Genomic DNA, 25,440 nt, shown 5'->3' with positions numbered 1-25,440 from the left:
TTGTGCATCCACACATCACTCAACGAACAGCACTACAGTAAAATACAACAAAGAACACACTCAGCTAAAATAGCCCACTTATATTGACTTTGCCAAATCTTGTTTCTTCTTGCTTTCATATTTGTTCAGTAGATTACATTTGTATTTGATAGTGATAAATGGCTGTACCACGTTATAGTTAGACATTTCTATACCTTCAACCAAGTACTTGAAATGAGAAATACAGTTTATTTAAGAGGCAGTGGTTACAAAATTATAAGGATCATACTTGCCATTAGGAATGGGTGTAGGCAACAGAGAGTTTGTGAACAGTTTTATTGGTTACATAAAAGTATGTCACTAGATTAGTCAATAAAATTAGGTTTACAACTTATTTTTTTTAAAAGCAGTATTTAGTATATAAAATGGAGGAACATACACCATAACCTGACCAGAGGTAACAATACAATATGTGTTTTAGTCCAAAACATAAGTCTCCAAACAGTTAAAACAAATAAGGCATTTATATTTGATGTTTGCATAAGCAAACAATTTTTACATTAAAGAGAACAGAAAATGGCAACAAAGCAGAATATATTTTCTGCAATACTGAAAGTTTGGCTGTAAAAAAGCAACCAATTATAAACAAGTATAATAATAAAGGTTGTGCCCCAGCGGATTGTAAAAATGGTTACAAATGTTACACTGGCACATAGCTTTTTAATATTTTAAGCAGTGCGTTGATGCCCTTTCTATTGGACATGTTGGTGCTTTGTGGTGGGACTCCAATGTGCATGGTGTTTATCTAGTAATACCTGTCGCTTACGTCATTCTTGAAAAGGTTGCACTAAAGAAGTCTCATGAGAACATTTGATCTAAAATAAACTTATCTTTCAACAGCAAAAAGAGGCTTTTCTGCCAAAGAATACAAAATACAAAGAACGAAGGAAAACTGAGTAACCTCTGAAATGTTCTGAAAATGTATTGTTGTAATATTGTCAATTGTACTGTACTGTGGGTTCTTAACTGTACAGCATGTTTAGTACAAAGAGTGTTGCAAACTTGCTTCTGTAGTGTTAATCCCACATTTGCAGCACATTTTCAATTATATTGGACATCATGAAGAATTCCTGGAATGGTCCATGGAAGGTGCCAGTTGCAGCTTACCAGGATTACTCTTATGCGTAAACATCAGGCGCGCAACACCCATTGGGCCCACGGGGATTCAGCCCCCCCCGTCGTGTGTGTCTGCCCGGGCGGAGACAGATTCACGGGCTGGCGACTGTCTAATTACGGCCGCACCCGACTACTTAACAGGTCTTTAAAAGACCATTTACGTGTAAATTAGGGTTGTGTTGTGTGTTCAACTCTTCTTACAGCCACTCTGTCCGTGGTTAGAAGAATTAGCCCCCCCGAAATATTTTCCAGCCCCCTCCGAAATTTGCCTCTAGTTGCCCGCCTGGTAAACATTTATACATTTGGAAAACTAGCAAGTGTATAAAACCAACCATGTTAATGTAACACATCAGTGCATTTACTGGCTAACGTTTTTTTGTTTTCAAAAGGGAAAGGAAATGGTTACTTGCCAAGTTACGATCTGTTTATAGTTTGTAGTGCTGTCGTTTCACATGCTTTGCATACTCCTGACATCTAGTGTTAGGTGCGCTGTTTGCAACCTGCTTTTGTTCAAAGAGCTTTTCGGTTATGAGGCATGTTATTCCTAGACTGTTTCTTACAACTTAGAAACATACTTGGAACAGTAGAAGACTCCTGGACAGAGGTACAGGGCAGCATTCCAGTTGAAAGCAGAGCTAGGCGAGGAGTTAGGTACAGGGGTCTTTTTACTAACTAATAAAACCCTAATCAATAACACCTCCAGTAATCTGCAACATATTAGAGAAAGGAGGCAGAGGGACACAGGACAAATTGAGGATAAAGACTGGGATCAAACACTCCAACACCCCAGGGAGGTGGCTATCAAATCGAATGTCATTCTTATCCAACTTAAAACACTACAGAGAGCATTGTATCACAGGTCTCAACTTTTAAAAAATTACCCTTGCTACTCCTGCAAATTGTCTCAAATGTATCGATGGGAAAGGTATGTTTATATGCAGGATAAGTGTCTGTGGCATGATACATAGGTGTTTTGCGCAGATACATAGAGTAATGTAAACAGGTCCTGCTGAGGGCTTAAGGGGAGGACAGGCTCATTAGATACAAGGCAATACTTGACATTGTGAAACACTGGTGAGCCTCGACCACAGCAACAATTGTGCAGGCGTAGCAGGGGCTGAACATCTGCATGGAAGCTCAAAAATGATATAGGAAGGAAGAGGTTCCCCATGAAAGTTCCAGAAAATTTAGGGTCCATGCAAGGATCACTTGGGCCTATCAGGAACAAAACATTATGTATAACAGAATTATTGAGGCAAGAAGGGATGAGGGATTTCCTGAGTGTCTGAGCTGTGGGGGATGTTTTAGCCCTAAGAATGTTAAAAACGTATTGCAATTAATGCAATTTACATGATTAAAATTTTTAAATGATGTTCTTTAAAAAAAGAACATGAAATGTATGCAAAATAACGAAAGTAAAATTAATCACAAAGTGCATATGGCATGTAGGTGAAATAAAGTTGAGTCAAGCAAAAACATTTGACAACTTGGGCATTACGCAAAGAAGAACCTATGTTGAAATTAGTGAAAGAAGTCCAAGGTATTTCACCAAAAGGTAATCCAATCTTTATGCGTCATAAGTATAAAGGTGTCTTTGTAAATTAAACTGAAAGCAAAGTATGAACTCAGAATATGTAGTGAAACTTGGAAGATATCAAAACAAATATGGCTCCCCAAATGTATGTGACTTTTAAAGAACTATCAAACTTAGGAATGTACATACAAGAAATTAGTTGCTCATTAATTAGGGATCATTCCTTAGGCTAATCTTAGGACAATTTAAAAATTAACTGGATATCGAATTGGAGTAAGGAATGGACCGTCTTTATATTCTAATATGTAGTGGAGTTTTTTACAATTGTGTTTGTTGCTGCAAAGTTGATGAAATAATGTTTAATTAGAGGACGATTTATATTGGTGACCGTTTTGTATGCAATTCTTATAAAAAAATAGAAATATGAGCCCATGTCTTACCAAGAGATTTTTTGTGATGGTGCCTCGAGCAACACAGGAATGTAAAATATGCTAAGACCAGTTGAGAGGATTTTGAACCAGAATAAGTAAACTGGGAACATGAAGATTTTACCTACTGAAATCTGAATCCATTCAACATGTGTTTTAAACATTTAAACATATGTGTTTGTTTTTGTATTCTGTAGTAGATTATTTTGAACTATATACAATGAAGCACATAAAGATATCAAACTTTGGGCCTGAACAGCCACATTAATAAATACATTTACACTAGCACATATTTAGCACAATTAATTCCTAAAGTGTAGGACAAACTACTAGAGTTGTTGATAAAGCTGTGTTTTGCCGTTACGGACCTAATACTTTTGAAAACTTTGATGTGAAAAACCAGCAAGTTTCCAAGTAATGTGTCTTATACGGTAGCTCCAGTAGCATAATTTAGAAGTAGATGGTTTGGGATTAATCCTGACATAAACAAATAAATTAATTTGTCAATGTCAGATGTATTAGATTCTTATTCACTGAAAATCTAAATCATGACTTATTGAGGTAGTTAGTAATCTAAAAGTTTAGATTCAACCACATATTTTAAAGTAGCAAGATATTCCAAAATCCTATTTTTTTTTTTAAACTAACAAAAGATAATGTTTTTGGGAGTTAGGAGATAGCTGCCAAGAATACTTCCCAGATCCTCTGCAAAAACAAATGACATCAAGGTAGTTAATACTAATATGGGTTCATGGCAAATACAAGGAACTTTGTGTGTGGTGTTTAACACTGACCAGGGGCAAATGTAGATTTACAACCTTAACAACAAAAGTAAGTCATCGTAAGATAGCTAATGATGAACTATTCTAATCAGCACTTGCTTCTACACATTTGGACTGTCCTTTTGTTAACTGATCATCATCAGTGGGTTCTCCTTTTGTTATATGATCTTCAGCACCATTATTCCCATTTGTTATGTTTTCTTCAGTAGCAGGCTCTCCATTTGTCAACCTATCGTGAGAGGTAGGCTCTCCATGTGTTAACTGATCGTGAGCAGTGTGCTCTCTTTTTGTTAACTGGGTTTCAGTAGTAGGCTTTCCTTTTATTAATTGGTCTTCAGTAGCAGGCTCTGTGCCTATCAATTTATCTCCAGGGGTGGGCTCTGTTTTTGTTAGCTCATCTGCAGCAGAAGGCTTTCCAGTTGTTAATTCGCCTTCGACTGTGGGTTCACTTTTGGTTGTTTCTTCATTTAAAGATGCCTCCATTATTGTTAGTTCAACCACAGCAGTGGGCTTCATATTCATTAACATATTTTCGGTATCAGTTTGCGAACCTGTTACTATATCCACAGATGAATCTTCAGTAACTAGATCTCCACTTGTTACATTATCTCTAGATGAATCTTCAGCTGCTGTCTTTGTTGTCATTATTTCATCTTTAGATTTATCTTCAGCAGCTTTCTCGTTACTTCGTAATTCTTCTTCAATTGCAAGCTCAGTTTTTGTTAGATCTCTTTCAGCAGGGCTGCTCTCTGTTGCCAGTGTTTGTTTATCTGGCTCTACACCCTCCTGCCTGTGACCTGGGGCTGCACCATCTTTTTCTTTTTCATCTTTTTCTGTTTCTAGCTGTTTGTTTTTTGTGACTTCCTCTTTACTTCTGTTGGGTAAAAACAAGTGTCAAATGTTACTTGTTCATCACAAATTCTATGAAATTCAAATTAAGCTTTCATCAACCCACTTTATCTTTGCATGTGCAAACTATGCAGTCTCACTGTTAGTTATTTACACCTGTCTTTTGCATCATTTTAGCTCATTAATTAAAATGTGGTTGTTATATTCATCTTCAGCGCATTTATTTAAATGTGATGCAACCATGTATGCACAAAGCAATCAATCAAATTAATGCACAATAACTCATGTTTGCTCAGGAATATCACTGAAAATGATTATCAATTCAAGAACCTTAAATAAAGATAAAATTGAAGATTATCTTACCGTACATTAATCAATAAGATACCATTGATGAGATTCAGTTGTTCTAACAATGTTTCGACTCCTGGGGGTGTAATCTAAAAATAATCAAAAGGATACAATAAGTTGTAAAAGCTGCTTTGAGATCATAGATGACTGAAAGAATAATGAATTACTTCAAAGATTTCATATGTATATCAAGATGCTTTTTTCTGTTGAATGTTTAGCTATGTGACTAATTTAGAACATTTCATTAGTGAAACTTAATAAAAAACCTAAATGTGATTGAAATGATAATGAAGCAGCAAGAAACTGGTTACTTACCTGTAACAGTAGATTTGTAGCATGAAGTTTTTCTAGATCTACATGCTGTGTATTATTCTTCATTTAGTAGTAGGGTCTGAAAGCTGTGTGTAATGGTGAACGTTTTGCTTTGTGGGTGTTGAAGACTTGCACAGATGAAAGACCCTTCTTATGATGTTGAGTCTAAACTCACAATGCCCTCTCACGTAGTTGCCATCTTCAAATTACATTGTTTTCTTTTTTCAACTCCCCTCATTCTATTGGGAAGTGGGAGGGCCATGTGAATCTAAAGGAATTTCAAGCAGCAGAACTATTGCTATACGTAAGTAACCTCTTTTTTGCAGCATGAATCTCTCCTGGATTCACATGATGTACTTTCATTTTAAAGCAGTGTCTGTCTCTTGTAGAGGAGGGCTGTGAAGTATGGGCAGATGTACCTAGTTTTTTCCTACCTGAGCCTCTATATTTGAGTTGATGTATATACAAAAGTTTACAGTAAACATGTACTGAAATCTACTTAGCTGCTCTGCAAAAGTCTTCTAGGGATAAATTCCCTAAGAAAGCTATTGAAGCCTTTCTTTTTCCTATGGAAAAAGAAAGGCTCCCTCCTTTGTTGCCCTTGTATATTTTTCCCTGCCAATGACCACTATAATTGGATAGTTTGAAAAACACATCTTGCTATTGTTCACTTGGATATAGATATCCACTTTGAGTCTGCAGCATTGTAATAACTGCTCTTTTAACATCTTGCTTGCGCCTTTGCTGGCTGAAAAAAGTGGGTGGGTGAAAAGACTGATAAACGTTAAACCTTGGTACTACTTTGGATATAAAGTTGAGATGTATTCTCATTATAACCTTGTCTTTATAGATGTGTAGGTGTGGTTCTTGGATAATTAAAGGTTGTATCTTATTCTGCATATGGAAGTAATTGCTACACAGAAAGCTGTTTTTAATGTTAAGTGTTTTAACTGAGCCTAATGCATTGGTTCAGACGGTAATTTAGTTAACCCTGTTAGCATTAAACAAATAGTTTCTTACCTGTCGGTGTAGTTTTGCAGCTCGATGATCTTTCTGGACTCACTATGCTGTGCATTATTCCGCGGTCTTGTGGTTGGGTCCGGATTCGTAGTCTTTTCTTTTTTTTTTGTTTTTTTCGTAGCCCAGGTGGCCGTCGACGTCCAACCTTTTAGTGTATTTCCGGTGACGTCGACACGCTTCCTGCGGAAGCTCCCACCCTTGGCCGCCATCTTCGGATTCTTTTTTCTCGTGTTCGTTTTGTTTCCGAAGTTATGGCAATGTTCAACTAAAGTATTTTCACCGCTTTAACCTTTAAGGTTTCTTTTCCCAAGTATTGTCTTTGTTTCAACCACCTTTTCTCTCCAGCCTCATCTTTCTGGCGGAGGTGGGTGGGTTCACTAGTGAATCCAGAAAGATCATCAAGCTGCAAAACTACACCGACAGGTAAGAAACTATTCGTTTTGCAGCGTCAATCTTTCTGGATTCACTATGCTGTGCATAGACTTTGTAGCGGTTTCTCATGTTTGTGGCAGTTGGGTGGAAGATGAGCGTTGGTTAATGAATATGTGTTGAAGCACCCTTTGTCCGACTTGTGCTTCCTTGTTCATCTGTATATCCACACAGTAGTGCTTCGTGAACGTGTGCACTGAAGCCCATGTTGCCGCCAGGCATATTTCCTGAATTGGTGTGTTAGCTAGGAAAGCTATTGTAGCTCCTTTTTTCCTGGTAGAGTGGGCACGTGTTCCCTCTGCTAGTTCCTGCCCTGCCCGCTTGTGGCAGAACTGTATCGTTTGGGAGATCCATCGCGCAATTGTTCCTTTAGTTACTGGTTTCCCCATGAACCTGTTAGCGAAGGACACAAAGAACTGCTTTGTTTTCCTGTGTTCCTTCGTTCTCTCAATGTAGTGCATGACTGCCCTTCTGGCGTCCAGGGTGTGCAGTGCCCTTTCAGCTTTTGTTGCTGGGTTTTGGAAGAAACTCGGTATTTGTATAGTCTGGTTCAAGTGGAACCTTGACACCACCTTTAGCATGAAGTGTGGGTCCATTCTCATTACCACCCTATCGCTGTGTATCTGTATGTAGGGTTCCTGTAGCGTTAGTGCCTGCAGTTCGCTCACTCTGCGCAGTGAAGTGATTGCTACCAGGAAAGCTGTTTTCATGGTCAGCCTTTCTAGGGAAGCCTTGTGAATTGGTTCGAAAGGTTCCTTCATGAGTTCCGTTAGGACTAGGTTAAGGTTCCATGCAGGTGGTAGCACCGTCTTTGGCGGTGCGATCCTCTTTGCCCCCTCCAGGAATCTCTTAACGACCTGTGATGTGAAGAAACTCTTGCACGTTTCTCCTCTCGTGTAAGCGACTATCGCAGCCAAGTGAACCCTTAGAGAGAATGAGCTCAGATTTTGTCGAGCAGATGCGTGAGGTACTTTAGCACTGTCGAGTCCTTTTTCATCTTATTGTGAAGCTTTTCCCTCCTGCACCACAGTGTAAATCTCTTCCATTTTGCTACGTAGCACTTCCGTGTGCTGGGACTTCGTGCCTCCCGAAGTACCTTTAGGGTGCTTTCTGGCAGATTCAAATGCGCAAACTCTACGAAAAAAAAAAAAAAGAAAGAAAAGACCGGACCCAACCACAAGACCGCGGAATAATGCACAGCATAGTGAATCCAGAAAGATTCACGCTGCAAAACTAAAGTTTCACTATTCTAGATGGCTTAACAATCTTTTCCTCCTGTATAAATGTTTTGATTACTAGCATTTTGACCTGGTCTTCGTTCCTTTTTCCTTTAGTGTATGCTACTATTGTGGCATTTGTGGGATAGCTGTCAATAGCATAGGGAGGTTTGTTCAACTCCACATGTGTGCGATGGCCACAAAGTAACGCTTTTACCTTTACACACAGTTTCTGAATCCAACCTCTAGCTGGAGGAATACTGCACAACATGTGAACCTAAAGGACAGTCACATTTCAAAAGTATGGTTTATCCTTGTGGAAATTCATTCTTGATAAATGGAAAACTAGAAACATACACCCGCTATTCATCTGCTATTTACATACACACACAGAGATAGGGGTTGCTTCTGCGAGTTAAACAGTGCAATTGTGAGAAATGTCAAACCTTTGAAATCTAGCACATAGATTAAATAAAAATGTGCAACCATACTTTTAATTCAAATGCCAACAACGGCCCCAGTTCATAAACCTCGCTTTAGAAGAATCAGAAATTGACTCAATTAGATGTACACTTCCATTTTGAGTTACCTTCTGTGGTTTCCGGGAATTCACAAAGAATTATAGGATTACTGTTGAGCAAACTGCAACAAATGCCGATTCCTATGAGTACTCATACATGTGCCCATTTACGCACATTACAATATACTCTAATCAGCGTTCACCATCATTTTTTGATGCTATGCATTCTCCATTCTGGCCCTAACACAGATTGGCTTCTGTCCATTAGCAGAACGGTTTTGGAGAAGGAAACAACCTGCTACGTTTGTGGATTTCCACACACTTGTTAGATTGTGAATGCTTACCAGCCTTCGCATTTGTCTCCACCTTGGAAGAACCAGAGGATTCTCCCCGTAAGCAGTGTCTCACCGATAGAAATGATACCATACTGGTGGAATTACAGTTTGAAAAAATCATTTTACAAGGAGAAAAAATCCAACCTTTCTTGGAATTGTATGTTGACCTAGTAAATTGTTCACCAATAGCTTAATGTAGGTGCATAAATACTTATATGAATCAGGTCTAATGTATGTTTGACCGCTGAGAAACAATGACATTGTGATTCTATTGTAGAAACTGCATGTGTGCATCATTTAAGCCCAAAGCTGATCAATATTAAATATTGTAAATTGTTGGTGCTTCTTGTCAAGTTTTGCTTTAGGGACAAATGAAATGAGGGCATGATTTGTACCATATCTATATACAAGTAGTTGCCTGATCCATTTGTTTCCTGTGTCTTATTCCTTCTGTGAAACTATCCTAAGAATTATCGCAAACTACACCTTGAAGGATAGATAGTATCAAGTAACCTCTTCCTATGAAATCTATTCTAAATAATGAGATAATGATATGTGAGAAATCAAAATCTTAACTCATTCCATAATCAATATGCTTCAGATGGAAGCACATCACATAGAGATGCAGAGATTGCAAGGCAGATATGCTTTCCGGTTGTGTTGGTGAGGACTCTGGATTCTGGCCTCTGTTGTTTCCTATTTGCCATTTTGTTAGTTGCCAGTCTGTTCAGCACCCCTTACCCATGATGAAAACCATGCAAGTCCTACTTGTCCACAGGGGAAACCATGAACCCTGCACAATCACAGAGGAGTCCTTTCTTTCTCTCCTACCTCACATGTTGCTGACATGTCTCTTCCATTTCACGTGTATCCCTTGCTTCTCATTCGCACTTTCCAATCTCTGTTTCGTTCTACCCTCTGTTGTTTTTTTCCTTACTGTCCCCTGACAGTGTGCCATTTCTCCCAACAGCATCCCTTGTCCTACTATACTTTATCCACCTAACCCACTGTCCTCCTCTCATTTTCTCCTTTGGCTTTCAGTCTCTCTGCCTGACATTCCTTCATCTGCTCCTTTCATCTTCGCCCTCCTTTTTGCCTTCCCCTGGCCACATTTCTCTTTCTCCTCCCCTATCACCCTGTCCCTTCTCCGTCCAGCCACATCATTCTTTCTTTTAACTGCAAGTTATCCTGCCAAATGACACACATCAGATAGTGTCTGCACATCATCTCGTCATGTGTGGGTACTACCACCTTGTGCACCTGTCATCCCTTGCTAATGCTAGCCCACTTTCCAAAGAGTGTCTGGACAGACAGGCTGCGACAGAAACCATTGAATGCCGAATGAGGAGGGTGATGAATATCATTACTTGTTAGGGATAGTTATATGGCGTAAGTACAGCAGGAATTTCATGGTTGAGTCAAGCAACTGGGATTTCAATTTTTGACCGCTAGAATACATTCAGTTATATGCAGCTGGTTCATTAATGCACTGAAAACTTAGACATCCACTTATATAAATTTGAATTGTGCTTTGGAAAAAAGAGTACTGGTCACTGTGGTCTATTTTGTTGCTTATTATTCAAATATTGCTAGGCAAATGGTACTCATGACTGCCTGAGAAGGATGCACACAGAGGTTTTGCACAGTATTGAAGGTGGACAAATATAAGTATTTAGACCATACCTGGACCCGTGGTATTGTTGCACTTGATCCGTTCTTGTAGATCTCATTCATTGTTCGTTGCAAGTTGACTGCTTGTTGTGTGACATGCTTAAGAAATGCTGAACTTTCTTTTGTTCTGTCATGCAGATCCCCAAGCTATATTATAATTAAAAGCAAAAATGTGTTTAGTTTGAAATATAAGCATGTCAGGGGAATGTATACAATCCTGTATTTCATCAAAAGTGATACTTAGCAGTCAATCAACCAGTCAATCAATCAAGCAGTCTGAAGTAAGTTTATTCATGTTCACCCCCTGAAGCAAATTGATGCCCACAGGATTACAACAGCTATTATCCATAGTTTTGCTCTAAGTGTGATGGCTTTCTACCAGAATACAGAGGAACAATATTGTGACGCAAAAATATCAAGGCCTAAATGCAGTCACAGTATTTTGGCTCTCAATATTGAGGTCTTGATCATCTGCCCCCCCCCCCCACTTTTTAGGTCTGTCATGTGCTGTCTCTCGAGACATGCTGTATTCACTCCTTGGCCTTTAAGCTTGCCTCCAGCTTTTGATTGGCTTTTGTGATTGTCCCACCTTTTTCTCAATTGTTCACTCCCATGGAGTATCACTGCAGGACTTGTGCTCTTCCACTTGTCCCATTTTATTTCCTGGTTCCGGGACAATTTTTATACTTTCAACGAGCACTTCCAACAAGTGTGAAAGTTTCATTTCCCTTGCGGCACCACGCCAAGGCACCCTTATTTCCTCCGCTCTTTCCACCTTATTTAAATTTGCATTGCAATGCTATTCTGCCATGGAGCGTTCCAGCCTCTCCCACTCCCCCTTGTGCCTGGTGCTCCTGTCCTTCACCCCTCCAGCCATGTTACTTGTTATACATTTTCATGCAGTGATATCACTTCCTGTTTTTCCACTTGTGATTCTTGTTCGACTTTGTTTCATCACAAAAGAGAGCAAACACTAGGCTTGAAACGCACAATTTCCTCTTTGAGAGACTACTAGTTTTGTTTTATATGCATGCAGTGGGACTAGGCAGGGCATAACCTTGCCGATGCTCCCAGTCTTGACTGCAATCATTACAGAGGCACAAATAGAAACTCAGCTGACGTGTTGCATTCTTCATCTGAAAGGTAAGCAGATCGCACAGCGCCCACCTGTATTGCCAGCTAATTGAGCTAGGCCAGAGCTGCAGCGGAAGCTTATCATCTCACACAAGAATGACAAGCAGATGCCATGCCTAGCAGGAGAAGCACTGTGATTTTGTTTCTCACACTCCATAGCTGTACAGCCGCCAGTGATCAACCCATCCCATCAGGGTCATCCGTTATGCATGCAGCTGACACACTCTGGAGAGGAGATTGGAAAGCATAACGCTCAAAAGAACGAGGACGTCCATTTCTTTTTTTAGGTGTGAAGGTGCTAAGTCACTGCTTCCAGAGAGAGTAATGACTACCGCTCACAGCCTGGCAAGGACTGCTTGGTGTGTTTACTAGGAATCAGCATAATTATGTTTTTCTGTGATCGAGTATTTATACATTTTTTGTTATGAAATTAATATTTTATGAAGTGCCAGAAAGCCAATTTTCAGCCACTTCAGAGCACTTTTGGTCACAGTCTGTGAGCGGATGAAAGATTACTCATGTAAAGAGTGACACTCTAAATTGTTAAGGCTCTCCTGTACTCATATTCTATTTTTCTACTGTCTCGCTAACACATAGAACGTTGAATCTGAGCTCCTGGGGTCTAAATGCTAAACTTGGGTTTCTGTTCCCATCAGATATTCTAAGCTGTCATTGACTTGAGTAATCTCATAGCTTGAATTTCAGTCCACATTAGGAGAGATATTGCCTGTAGAAACACACACAAAATACAGCAACTGACCACAAAGGATCATCCAAGGTCCCTCTACAAGACAGAATCAAACCCTAAACTTTTAATTTATCCATCAAGATTAGAAAGAGCTGAATGTTACGTAGCAATACTGTTTGTGCCAATATATGGCAATAGTATATGAAGAGAAACTCAGCTAAAACAAGTCAGGATATTTTATATGCGGCAACTTACATGCATTTCGGTGGAATTCTTGTGTGGTACAAAAGATCATAGATTAAGGCATGCTAAGGGAAGGGGCAGCTCTAGCATAACAAACTTCCTGCAGAAAGAAAGGTAAATGCCTGAAACTGGCCACTAGCAAGAGTGATTGGGTCGAATCAGAAAATGAGTTTTACTACATTTTGGAAAAATGGGAGTAATCAATGTGAGGAATGCAAGATACTGAGAGAACAACGTAATCAAATACTGTGCTGCATCAAGCATGGAAAAGGGCAAAATGAGAAGGCTTTTTAATCATAATTCCAACTTCATTTAATTGTCAGTGGTAGGGTGCTGTCGTTCCTAGCAGGAGGCAGGTACTCCAAGACTTTAAATACCTGCACTTAGTATTAACATTTCAAGCACTGCCATTCCTCTAAAATGAATGCTGTTCTTCACCCACTAAACCATAGTTAAAGATGTTGTTTTAACATTCTTTGTCTCTGCTCGCCAAGAAGGGTTCTATGCTTCCTTCTTTGCTTCCCTCTCCCTCTCTCTTCAGCAGTGGGCAGACAGACTCCTACCTCAAATGGCCTTTCTGTGTCTGACCTGCCTTAGTATTTATTTAACCCTCACTTATCACTCTCACGTATCCCCTTATTCCACTCACTGACGCCTGTAGCCTTATGTGGCAGAGAAACAACGAAGTGAGATGTAGTAATGTTGTGGCAAATTACTTTATTATTTCTGTAATTTGCACGTTTGTCACAAAGTCAGTTGTTATGGGAGAGGGGTAGAGTAGTAGAAAACAGGTAGGCGAATGTTACTTAGGTGATGGGGCTTAACACTGCTTTGGGGCATAATTGAGAAACTCAGAAAATAGGGATGCGTTTTTTGTTGTTCCCCTTTTCAGTGATGAGCTTTGTGTGTGCATGTAAGTGAGGAGACTTGAACAGTACATTTATGAAAACTAAAGTAGGCCCAAGGCAGACTTTGCACTAACTGTTAGTGTCTTGAGTTCAGCCGGAGTGTGTCTTCAGTTTCTGCTTGAAGGACCAGTAATTTGCATCCAGGCACTTTTATAGGGTGCGTACCACAGAGTCTGGGTCGCTGATTATGCGTTTTGGAAACGTCGGATATGAAGTTTCCACCTCCGACAAGGTCATCTGTACAAAACGTTTCTAATCCTGGGTGTTCATTTGATGACATAATATTTTCTAGGTGTTGTGGGTTTGCCTAATTGTATAGATGCATCTGCTAGCTATGATATGTATGTAGCACAGCCCCAAGACTGGAATTATGGAGTTATGACAACAAGGTTTAAGGTGCAAACCCTAGTTTCTTATTAAATTACTTAGTTAATCTCTGTATGGATTGTTTGAGCTGCAGGATTTCTAAATAATAACTCGTTTATTTGCAGAGCACTACTTTACTTCAAGGCAGTTGATTTTATGATGTTTTGACATGCAACTTGGAGTTGAAGGGAGTTGGCATACTTGACATGGGAGATTATATTCCTCCCCCCCCAGTACTGATTCCTCTTCTGGGGTGTGTGCAAGGCTCCAAGTAATATACCCATGCCATATTTTCAGGCATGGGTAGATTAAGTGCCTTATAACAAATTTGTCGGTCCTAGAGTGGACGGTGCAACATGCAGTCTGCTGTGGACTACCAAAACCGAAGTGCTGCTGCCCGCCACATTAGGACTTCAATCCTTCTCTGGGAGGCGGTCCTGGGACAGTCTGACAGCAGTGGTCTGTGAGGCTTATAGACGAGCCTTACATGCAGACCGCCACGGCCAGAGCCCCAACTGCACCTTCCTGCACGGTGTTGCATACATGCCACACCGTGCAGGAAATGGGGGTGCAACTACAGGGGGCACTACATATGCCCACCAGCATGCACCCCCAGGCCCAATCCCGGCAGGGAGCCCTATTAGAGCCCCCTTTATTGTCATTATGCCACCCTTTTCATGGCGGGCTCACTACCTTGAAAAGGGTGGTGAAATGGCAACTCCGAATATGCTCAGCGGTGCCTGCTGCGGCACCCCTGCATATTCCTGCCAGTAAAAGGCGGCAAGCCCAGTGGGATCTTTTATCCCGGCGGTGCAAGTGGCCTCGTGGCGGTCCGTCCGCCACAGTAATAATACTGCAGGTGGGTCCGCAGTGTAACGGTCGTCGGACCCACCACTGAACCCTAAGTGTTGCACTGAGAATCAAATGGTGTTGCACTGGCAAATGGAATCAAAAATGGATCCCCAGTTCAAAAGTTATCAGCCCTGCCCATAAGGCCATAAACTATGCCTGCCACTCTACCCTCTCTCTGCATTTCTCATCTTGTCCATGTGTAGCAAGCGAGAAGTATTTGTGAGAGGGGCGGGTGGTCATCTTGATTTATGAATGTTTTATTGACAGTTAGAATGGGAAATTTGTTTCATAGACATTATCATGTTCCTTGAGTTTTCTCAAGCCTTTCTCGGTCCAGTTAAACATTGGTAGATATAATGATCAAATGACTACAGTACAATTATCCGATGTTCCACATGCTTATTGCGGGCAATGACCCATTATGTACCTTGAAAATCTAATAAAACATGTTAAAAAAATAAATAAATAAATGACTACAGTACAAAGCTTCTTTGATATCCCTAAAAATGGTGATATATAAATGTGTTGAACTAATTCAGATATGCCAGCTTGTCAGTATCCTGTGTGTGATAACATTCTTAAACCACCTAAACAATAAATCGGTGCTCCTTTCTTTAATGTATTAAGGCAGACACAGTGTTATCAACCAACAGAATTTGTTTGAAATCCACAGCAGCTATACTCTTTGGCTACGTTCAGTGACCTGAATGTAGAGACAAGTGAATAAAGCATTACTAGTTAGCAATTTGATACTTACTATGCTCCTATATATTGTGTAGGTTTCTTTTTCATGTTGCATGGCGGATCGAAATTCTGCTTTGCTTGTGTAGACCACCGCAACTAAATGGTGACTGTGTAACAGAAAGAAAAACAATCACTTTTCTAGAAGAGGTTAATATTAACAACCAAAGTAAAACCAATCGGTAAACAGACATAATATCGACTACAAAATATCGAATGGACATAATATCGAGTACAAAATATAGGCTGGACAAAATATCGAATGGACAGAATATAAACATCAAAAATATCGTTTTGAAGGTAAGTAATGTAATATCGAATGTTAAAAATATAGAAAGTAAAAATATCGAAGTATATAATATAAGTTATTAAAATTATCGAATTTTTAATAATATCGAATTTTTTATAGTGTTTGTTATGTTATTATATGTGTGAAAAGTGTGTATTTATGTTATAATTATTTTTAATTAATGAATTTAGTTTTTTTAATTTTTGCTTAATTTAATTCTGTAGCGGGTTGTGGGTTTATATGGGAATAGGGTGGGAAGTAATGTAATTATAATTAATTAAATATGTAAATTTATATATTGGTATTCATTTTTAATTAAATGTTAATTAATTTATATTTGGTTATTAAATAAATTTTAATTGGCAATTAATTTTAATTAATTGATTAATTGCTAATTATGTTAATTTTACTAATTTATTTTCTGTAGCGGGTTGTGGGTTTCTAGGGGAATTGGGTGGGAAGTAATTAATTTATAATTAAATATGTAAAAATATTTATTGTTTTTTTTAGAATTAATTGTTAATTAATTTTTTATGGGTAATTAATTAAATTTGAATTGCCAATTACATTTTTTTAATTGATTAATTGCTAATTATGTTAATTTTACTAATTTATTTTCTGTAGCGGGTTGTGAGTTTATAGGGGAATAGGCTGGCAAGTAATTTATTCATAATTAATTAAATAATTTAATTTATTTAATTGTTTTTAATTTGAATTAATTGTTAATTAATTCTTAATTGTTAATTAAATAATTGTTAATTTGTAATTAATTTGAATAGGTAACTAATAGTAAAAATTAATTGTAATTTGTAATTTTAATTGATTAATTATTATATTATATTAAATTGGTAATTACTTTTAATAAATTGTGTATAGATATTAATTTATACTGTTTTTAAATAATATAACAAGTATTTAATTTCCCTACTGTTGCACTCTCTGGAGTGGGTATAGTCATATTTACCCCTACGCTATCCAACGCTTTCCCTACTGTTGCACCCACTGGAGTGGGAATAGTAATTTGTACCTCTACGCTATCCGTTTTCCCTACTGTTGCACTCTTTGGAGTGGGAATAGTAATTTTAACCCCTACGCTATCCAACGCTTTCCCTACTGTTGCACCCACTGGAGTGGGAATAGTAATTTATACCCCTACGCTATCCAACGCTTTCCCTACTGTTGCACCCACTGGAGTGGGAATAGTAATTTTTACCTCTAGGCTATCCAACGCTTTCCCTACTGTTGCACTCTTTGGAGTGGGAATAGTAATTTTTATCCATACGCTATCCAACACTTTCTCTACTGTTGCACCCACTGGAGTGGGAATAGTAATTTTTACCCCTACGCTATCCAACGCTTTCCCTACTGTTGCACTCACTGGAGTGGGAATAGTAATTTTTACCCCTACGCTATCCAACGCTTTCCCTACTGTTGCACCCACTGGAGTGGGAATAGTAATTTTTACCCCTACGCTATCCAATGCTTTCCCTACTGTTGCACTCATTGGAGTGGGAATAGTAATTTTAACACCTACGCTATCCAACGCTTTCCCTACTGTTGCACTCTTTGGAGTGGGAATAGTAATTTTAACCCCTACGCTATCCAATGCTTTCCCTACTGTTGGACTCTTTGGAGTGGGACCAGTAATTTTTACCCCTACGCTATCCAACGCTTTCCCTACTGTTGCACCCACTGGAGTGGGAATAGTAATTTTAACCCCTATGCTATCCAACACTTTCCCTACTGTTGCACTCTTTGGAGTGGGAATAGTAATTTTTACCCCTATGCTATCCAACGCTTTCCCTACTGTTGCACTCTTTGGAGTGGGAATAGTATTTTTAACCCCTACGCTATCCAACGCTTTCCCTACTGTTGCACTCTTTGGAGTGGGAATAGTAATTTTTACCCCTACGCTAACCAACGCTTTCCCTACTGTTGCACTCTTTGGAGTGGGAATAGTAATTTTTACCCCTACGCTATCCAATGCTTTCCCTACTGTTGCACCCACTGGAGTGGGAATAGTAATTTTTACCCCTACGCTATCCAACGCTTTCCCTACTGTTGCACCCACTGGAGTGGGAATAGTAATTTTTACCTCTACGCTATCCAACGCTTTCCCTACTGTTGCACTCTTTGGAGTGGGAATAGTAATTTTTATCCCTACGCTATCCAATGCTTTCTCTACTGTTGCACCCACTGGAGTGGGAATAGTAATTTTTACCCCTACGCTATCCAACACCTTCCCTACTGTTGCACTCACTGGAGTGGGAATAGTAATTTTTACCCCTACGCTATCCAACGCTTTCCCTACTGTTGCACTCACTGGAGTGGGAATAGTAATTTTTACCACTACGATATCCAACGCTTTCCCTACTGTTGCACTCACTGGAATGGGAAGAGTAATTTTTACCCCTACGCTATCCAACGCTTTCCCTATTGTTGCACTCACTGGAGTGGGAATAGTAATTTTTACCCCCTATGCTATCCAACGCTTTCCCTACTGTTGCACTCACTGGAGTGGGAATAGTAATTTTTACCCCTACGCTATCCAACGCTTTCCCTACTGTTGCACCCACTGGAGTGGGAATAGTAATTTTTACCCCTACGCTATCCAATGCTTTCCCTACTGTTGCACTCATTGGAGTGGGAATAGTAATTTTAACACCTACGCTATCCAACGCTTTCCCTACTGTTGCACTCTTTGGAGTGGGAATAGTAATTTTAACCCCTACGCTATCCAATGCTTTCCCTACTGTTGGACTCTTTGGAGTGGGACCAGTAATTTTTACCCCTACGCTATCCAACGCTTTCCCTACTGTTGCACCCACTGGAGTGGGAATAGTAATTTTAACCCCTATGCTATCCAACACTTTCCCTACTGTTGCACTCTTTGGAGTGGGAATAGTAATTTTTACCCCTATGCTATCCAACGCTTTCCCTACTGTTGCACTCTTTGGAGTGGGAATAGTATTTTTAACCCCTACGCTATCCAACGCTTTCCCTACTGTTGCACTCTTTGGAGTGGGAATAGTAATTTTTACCCCTACGCTATCCAACGCTTTCCCTACTGTTGCACTCTTTGGAGTGGGAATAGTAATTTTTACCCCTACGCTATCCAATGCTTTCCCTACTGTTGCACCCACTGGAGTGGGAATAGTAATTTTTACCCCTACGCTATCCAACGCTTTCCCTACTGTTGCACCCACTGGAGTGGGAATAGTAATTTTAACTCTACGCTATCCAACGCTTTCCCTACTGTTGCACTCTTTGGAGTGGGAATAGTAATTTTTATCCCTACGCTATCCAACGCTTTCTCTACTGTTGCACCCACTGGAGTGGGAATAGTAATTTTTACCCCTACGCTATCCAACACTTTCCCTACTGTTGCCCTCACTGGAGTGGGAATAGTAATTTTTACCCCTACGCTATCCAACGCTTTCCCTACTGTTGCACCCACTGGAGTGGGATAGTAATTTTTACCCCTACGCTATCCAATGCTTTCCCTACTGTTGCACTCATTGGAGTGGGAATAGTAATTTTAACCCCTACGCTATCCAACGCTTTCCCTACTGTTGCACTCTTTGGAATGGGAATAGTAATTTTAACCCCTACGCTATCCAACGCTTTCCCTACTGTTGCACTCTTTGGAGTGGGAATTGTAATTTTTACCCCTACGCTATCCAACGCTTTCCCTACTGTTGCACTCTTTGGAGTGGGAATAGTAATTTTTACCCCTATGCTATCCAACGCTTTCCCTACTGTTGCACTCTTTGGAGTGGGAATAGTATTTTTAACCCCTACGCTATCCAGCGCTTTCCCTACTGTTGCACTCTTTGGAGTGGGAATAGTAACTTTTACCCCTACGCTATCCAACGCTTTCCCTACTGTTGCACCCACTGGAGTGGGAATACTAATTTTTACCCCTACGCTATCCGACGCTTTCTCTACTGTTGCACTCTCTGGAGTAGGAATAGTAATTTTTACACTTCCGCTATCCTACGGTAATAATATTGGATATTATTTAATTATATTATGCTACTATATATATATATATGTTTTAACAAATATGATTGAATTTTTTTTTTATAACTTTCATTAATTATTTAATTATTATAAGGTAATTTAAGTATTTTTAAGTATATTTTAGTAATTAATTTTTTATATTCATTTAATTTAACATTGTTTTTAATATAGTCGATATTTGTATAAACTATATTTTTGTAAACGATAGTTTTTTACTCGATATTTTTGTACTTACCTGTTTGTAGATACAAAGTCGATATTCTGTCTGTCGATATTTTGTCGCCGATATTTTTGATAGTCCATATTATGTCCCTCGATATTATGTCAGTGACCCAAACCAATCACAATCCTAACCCATTTATAGTATGAAAGAAATGTTTGACCCAAAACCGGTTGCACATTTTTAATAATAACAGATTTTATGTCAACAACAGCCAAAGCCAGCATTTATATTATTCAGCTTTCTGTTTTTTCAAAATGATGAGGCAGACTATTTTACCTGCTGGTAGGACAGGAATGTCCCCTGCATGATATGTGGGCCTGTACCCTTGTTGAAGGTGCCCAATTTTATGTGAAACTGATATCCTGGCTTCTATTATGGCCCTTGCGTCTCACTAATTGAGTATAAGCACATAATTCTAGATCCGCCTCTCATATTGTGATGCCTAAGACCTGTCCTATGACCTGGGGGAGCACACCAAGCATGCCCTCATTTTCGGCAACAGACTTCTGTACTTGCCTTAAGTACGTCATGTAAAGTGATGGTGGCTTCATACTGTGTTTTGTGTATATAGAGCGTGACCAGATTTATTTCTCCGTATAAGTGAGAGAGTAATCTACTGACTCCTCTTGTGTAATTTTTTTTTTTTTTAACATTTAAAAAGTGTGGCCTGTGCCTCACAGCTGGATCTGTAGATGCTCAAAGCAGAGGAAGAGAAAAAACACTGCACAGAGGTGTAAGAAGGCACGACCTAATGAAACTGAAAAAAAGCCCAGAAATCTCAGTTTTACACAATCAGTCCACAACTAATGAATATTAAGATTCCATGGAAAAGCAGTCCCTAACAGGACAAAAAAGGTTTGAGTCTTTTCCTAAACAATACGTTCTCACTAGTATTTATTAGATAGTGTGGGCGAGAGTTCCAACATTTCGGACCCACAACTTCCGAAGCTGTACCTCTAGTTCTCTGTTTATATAACCTAGGAGAGTCCAAATATCTTCAGGTTCTATTCAGGTCATGGTTAAAAAACACCTTGCTGTAGGGGACTTTTCTAGATCACAAGAAGTCCTGTGTTCAGTGAAGAGCTTTTCCAGCTTCAGAAACACTTTTAGTCCCCTTCAAACCACATATAAGCATTACTCCATAATTCTATATAGGTTGGAAAGGTTGTATTATAGTTTAAGGTATTCCAGCACTTAGTAGATTGCAATAATCCAGCCTCGACAGAATGCACAAAGTCATAATTTGAATATGAAAAGCTTTGGTCAAAAACGTAGAGCATTTAAAACACTTTTTAGCTGGAAGAAATCCAGAGGCTATATGATTAAATTAATGTTTCAAAGACGTTGATCATCTATCCAGAAGCCCAGGAATTTTACATCTAAAGGTGGTGCAGATGCACCCATTTTAGATGGACAATGGTTTTCATTCTAATGCCCATGGTGAGTAGTCCATCAGTAATCTGTCCTCCAGTGGGGATGCTTCAGGCAGGGTGGGCAAAGTAATAATTTGATTTTGGCCAAAAGCCTGGAGACCATCTCTCATGAGGAGAGTTAAGGTGTAGTGTTGAACTTCAATGTGCAGGGTAAAATCACCCAAAATCATCAGTTCATTATATTTTAAGTAGTGCTCACCAGTTGTATCAGTCAGTTGCTGAATTTTGCCACTCTCATGCTTAGTAATTTGATAAACGTATAGAAAGTGCATGATATAAGAAGCTTTTGAAATACAGCTTGTTACTAACCTTTTACAATTATTGTCCAGCCTAGACTCAATTATCAGTAACAAGATTCCTTAAAACAACAGCTGTACCACCGCCTCTGCCATGGTTTCCGTTCACGCTAAGAAATGTATAGCCTGCTAGAGTAACAACCCCTAGTCCCGGTCCTTAATCTCCTTGTAACCGTGTTGATGCCAAACTCTCCTATAACTGTTAAATCATGTATCTGCACCCAGTGAGCTTGCACGTTCCGGAAATTCATAACTGCAACCAGTAAGGTCTTGGCTAATTCAGGAGTATTGTCGGATGTCTCTCAAAACATGTACATAAGGGGGCAGAGTTCTCTATGGCCTAACCTCCGTATACCAGATCATTCAGGTGCGAGGCCATTTTCGCCCTCTACATTGCCATTAATTTATTATAGTTTAATAAACACTCTAATTTTACTCTGCATTTTACTATAGTGAGATAACCACCCCGACTGAGGAGTATTCCTATGTCCTAATATAAAGTAGAAAACCCCAAGGGGATCTCCGATCCTGTTGGAGACATTGGTCTTTTCCCCAGGCCGCCATGGTCTGACTAGCCACATCATAATATGCCAGTCAGACTGCTGAGTCGGATTGTCGGACGGACTGCCATCGACAGCCTGTTGTGGCGATCTGCCCTACATTGTATTGGTCCCCACTGTGCTTTCGATCAAGGACAGATATACTGCCAAATCGTTTTGCATCAACTTCTTTTCTTCTGGTTCGCTGTACATGCTGACATTCATTCTCCATGTTTTGATTGTAGGTACTAACAGGCCTGCCAAGTGTCACTCATCAGGCGTGACGCTCACGCATTTCAGTGTGGTGTTCCCCCATCTCCGCACTGAAATGCATTGTCACGCATTTTGCCACTGACCGGGCTGCCAACGCCAGTCTGCCTGGTGGTAGCACGCACCCCTATACCTCTGCACCTGTGCGTTGTGCGCCCGGCCGGGGCTGGGCAGCAGCAGACTTCACTTGCGGCTGCCAGCAGGCTCAGTAACAGTAGCCTACTGAGGTTTGACACAGTGACAGATTTTCTTTAGTTCTACATGATGGGACGTCACATACTCCTACTGCAGCCACAGTTAAAAGTTTCGTAAGCCTGACTAGTTTGCGTGACAGCGCTGCTCGTATTACTAAGAGGCCCATACCGAGTTGTAAGAGTATGGGTGAGAGGTCAGAGAAGCCTCTGTCCATTGTAAAGTGAGGGGTGTGATTTGAAGTTAGTAAGTCGTCAATTCTCTTGTTTGCTCCATGGGCACAGGAGAAGAAAGTTTTCTTACGATCTCTTGGGTGTCAGTTGCCCTGGGTCTATTAGTGCATTTGCAGACTTTAGATCTTAATTCTATGTCAGGACGGAGGCGAGGATTATGCAGTCCTTTCTTCTCTTTATTAAAATAGCAAGTTCAAAGTAACATCACCAAAAACTTAAAATGAACCACAACTCCCATGAGCACATGGGGCACAGTGTCCATAGCAACTATCATCCAATGGTGAGGTCATCCGCCGTATATCTGGTGCTGACGTCCCTTCCGCTTCCTCTTTCTTCTCTGCTCGTCAGATAAGTCACTTTCAGTTATCTTTCTGACGTATTGTGTGTTTGCCTTATTCAATTTGCACTGTGCATTGTTTCTGCTACTGTGGTCTAGGTGCGCGTTGATCGCGCTGCTTCTGCGGTTGTGGCCACGCGTCAGGCTCTGCTTGCTCGGGTCGTGTTGCCTGATCGCGGACCGTGTTAGGCGCGCTCTCGCGCTTTTTCGGCTCTGTGGGGCGCCCCGGTGCTCGGGGAGACTGCTGCGGCGTGTCGGCTCCGAGCGAGGTGGCACACTGAGGCAGACTCGTTCTGTCCTCACCAACCCTCGCCTGACACCAGCTTTGGTGCTTCTTCACGTGCATTGCGCGACGCCATCTGGTGGCGGGAACGAGGTACCGCACCTTAAATTTGACAGCTAAGCTGTCTGAGCACCGGCGAGGGGGCTGCCTTCTGGTATACATTTATAAGGCGTCAGGTGCTCTCACCCTCAGTTATCATGGCTTCAGACCAGTCTAATCCCCCCATTCAGGAGGCGGAGGAACTTTGCCTCGCACAACCCTTGCCGCCAGCGGTGGGCCGCGCGTTATCACATGGCCCTGGACTCGCTGCTTGCGCCTCTGAGGGATAGCGTGGACGCACTCGCCCAGAGCATTCCCGGGGTGTTTGGCTCCACAGTGCCTGTGGACCGTGGACCCAAGGGCTCGCAGGGTGGGGGTAAAAAGATGACCAAACGTCACGCGGGGCACCTGGAGGAGTTTGACCGTTTGAGGGACTCCTTCCACAAGAGTGCGCGGACGTTGAAGCACGTACCCTGTCGGGAGGGTTTTTTCCCCGGAGATGATGGCGACGGGGTCGCCCAGGACACAGATCAGGAGGATGGTTTCCCCGTGGAGGGAGAGGGTGTCTCGGAGGAGGAGGCCTCCTCGGAGGATGAGGAGGGATTCACGGGTAGGCCTTGGCGCCCGGCATCCCACTCATCGGGGTCTCAGGAAGGGGAGGACGTAACCTCCGATATGTTTGACCCGACGAGGATTTACCATCATAGGTCCTCGGAATGGATTCCTGATCCCAAGGTGGCGGCGTACGCCGCGGGTAAAATTCGCCAACCTCTGGATAAGGAAGTTAGAACCCGGATGCGGGGAGAGTGCCCTCGCCCGAAACTGGAGGGCAGGGTGGCTACTACCCCGGACATAGATGAGAAGCTCTGCGCATTCTTTGCAAAGTTCATGCGTGACCCTAAGAAGGGCATAGATCGCTCCTGGCGTAATTGTCAGGACAAATTCTTGGATGCGGTAGGTCCCGTGACTCAGATCATCCAGTTGGCCAAGAGGGCCAGGAAGTCGGGGACGACGCTATCCACGGAGGTCGTGGCAGGTTGGGCCCAGAGAGCCCTATGCTTCTTAGGTAATGCAAACTGCGCATTGGCGGCAGAGCGAAGGAGGTCCCTACTCATTAAGATAGACCCTAAACTGGGGGATCTGGCCACGTCAGAAGCAGGGCCGATTGCACAGGGCAAGTTGTTTGGCGAACCATTCATTAAAGAACTCAACAAATTCGTCACTACCTTTTCGGCACTTGATAAGGCCCAGACATCCATCAAGAAGATTTTCCCGGGACGCGTTTTTGCAGGGGCTGGAAGACGACGGGGTCGCTCCTCCGGCCAAGAACCAGCAACGTCGCAATAACGGCTGGAACGACGGCCGCCAGGGGTCCTTCTATCCCAGTAGAGGAAAAGGGTGCGGTAGAGGCTACCGAGGCGGAGCCAACGCCCCAGGAGGTCCATCCAGTGAGTGTTACCCTTTTTTCCCCGTCCGTTCTGGGGGGGAGGTTACGGGAGCATCTCCCCAACTGGCGGAAAATCACCGCAGACCCTTGGGTTCTCCAAACCGTCCGGGGTTTCCGGATAGAGTTCTACGGTTCCCCCTGTCAAAGGGTTCGCCCTCGCCCGTTGGTTTTTTCAGCAGAAGACAGGCTTCTGATCAGCACCGAGGTAGCAGATCTCCTCAGGAAAGGGGCGATCCGCAGGTCCCTTCTTCACCCTGCGGGGTTTTTGAGCAATATTTTCTTGGTCCAGAAGAAGGACAAGGGG

At 41.2% G+C, this 25,440-nt stretch overlaps 1 protein-coding gene across 2 annotated transcripts in view; it reads right to left on the bottom strand.

Moving 5' to 3' along the window:
• Positions 1-298: 298 nt before the first annotated feature.
• Positions 299-25,440, bottom strand: part of LOC144792346 (clustered mitochondria protein homolog) — a 487,620-nt gene continuing 462,478 nt past the window's right edge. For both annotated transcript variants that reach the window (XM_078667308.1, XM_078667307.1), the window contains exons 23-26: positions 15,549-15,642; positions 10,613-10,747; positions 5,112-5,185; positions 299-4,773 (exon numbers count right to left, since the gene is read on the bottom strand). In XM_078667308.1, the coding sequence (XP_078523434.1) occupies positions 3,984-4,773; positions 5,112-5,185; positions 10,613-10,747; positions 15,549-15,642 (1,093 nt within the window). In that variant the 3' untranslated portion in view covers positions 299-3,983. The remainder of the gene's footprint in view (positions 4,774-5,111; positions 5,186-10,612; positions 10,748-15,548; positions 15,643-25,440) is intronic.

This window comes from Lissotriton helveticus, chromosome 11 (genome assembly GCF_964261635.1).
Source record: "Lissotriton helveticus chromosome 11, aLisHel1.1, whole genome shotgun sequence".
In the NCBI taxonomy this organism is placed as follows: domain Eukaryota; kingdom Metazoa; phylum Chordata; class Amphibia; order Caudata; family Salamandridae; genus Lissotriton; species Lissotriton helveticus.
Note: the sequence above shows the minus strand (reverse complement) of the source record. Positions and strands in the feature narration are given on the sequence as shown.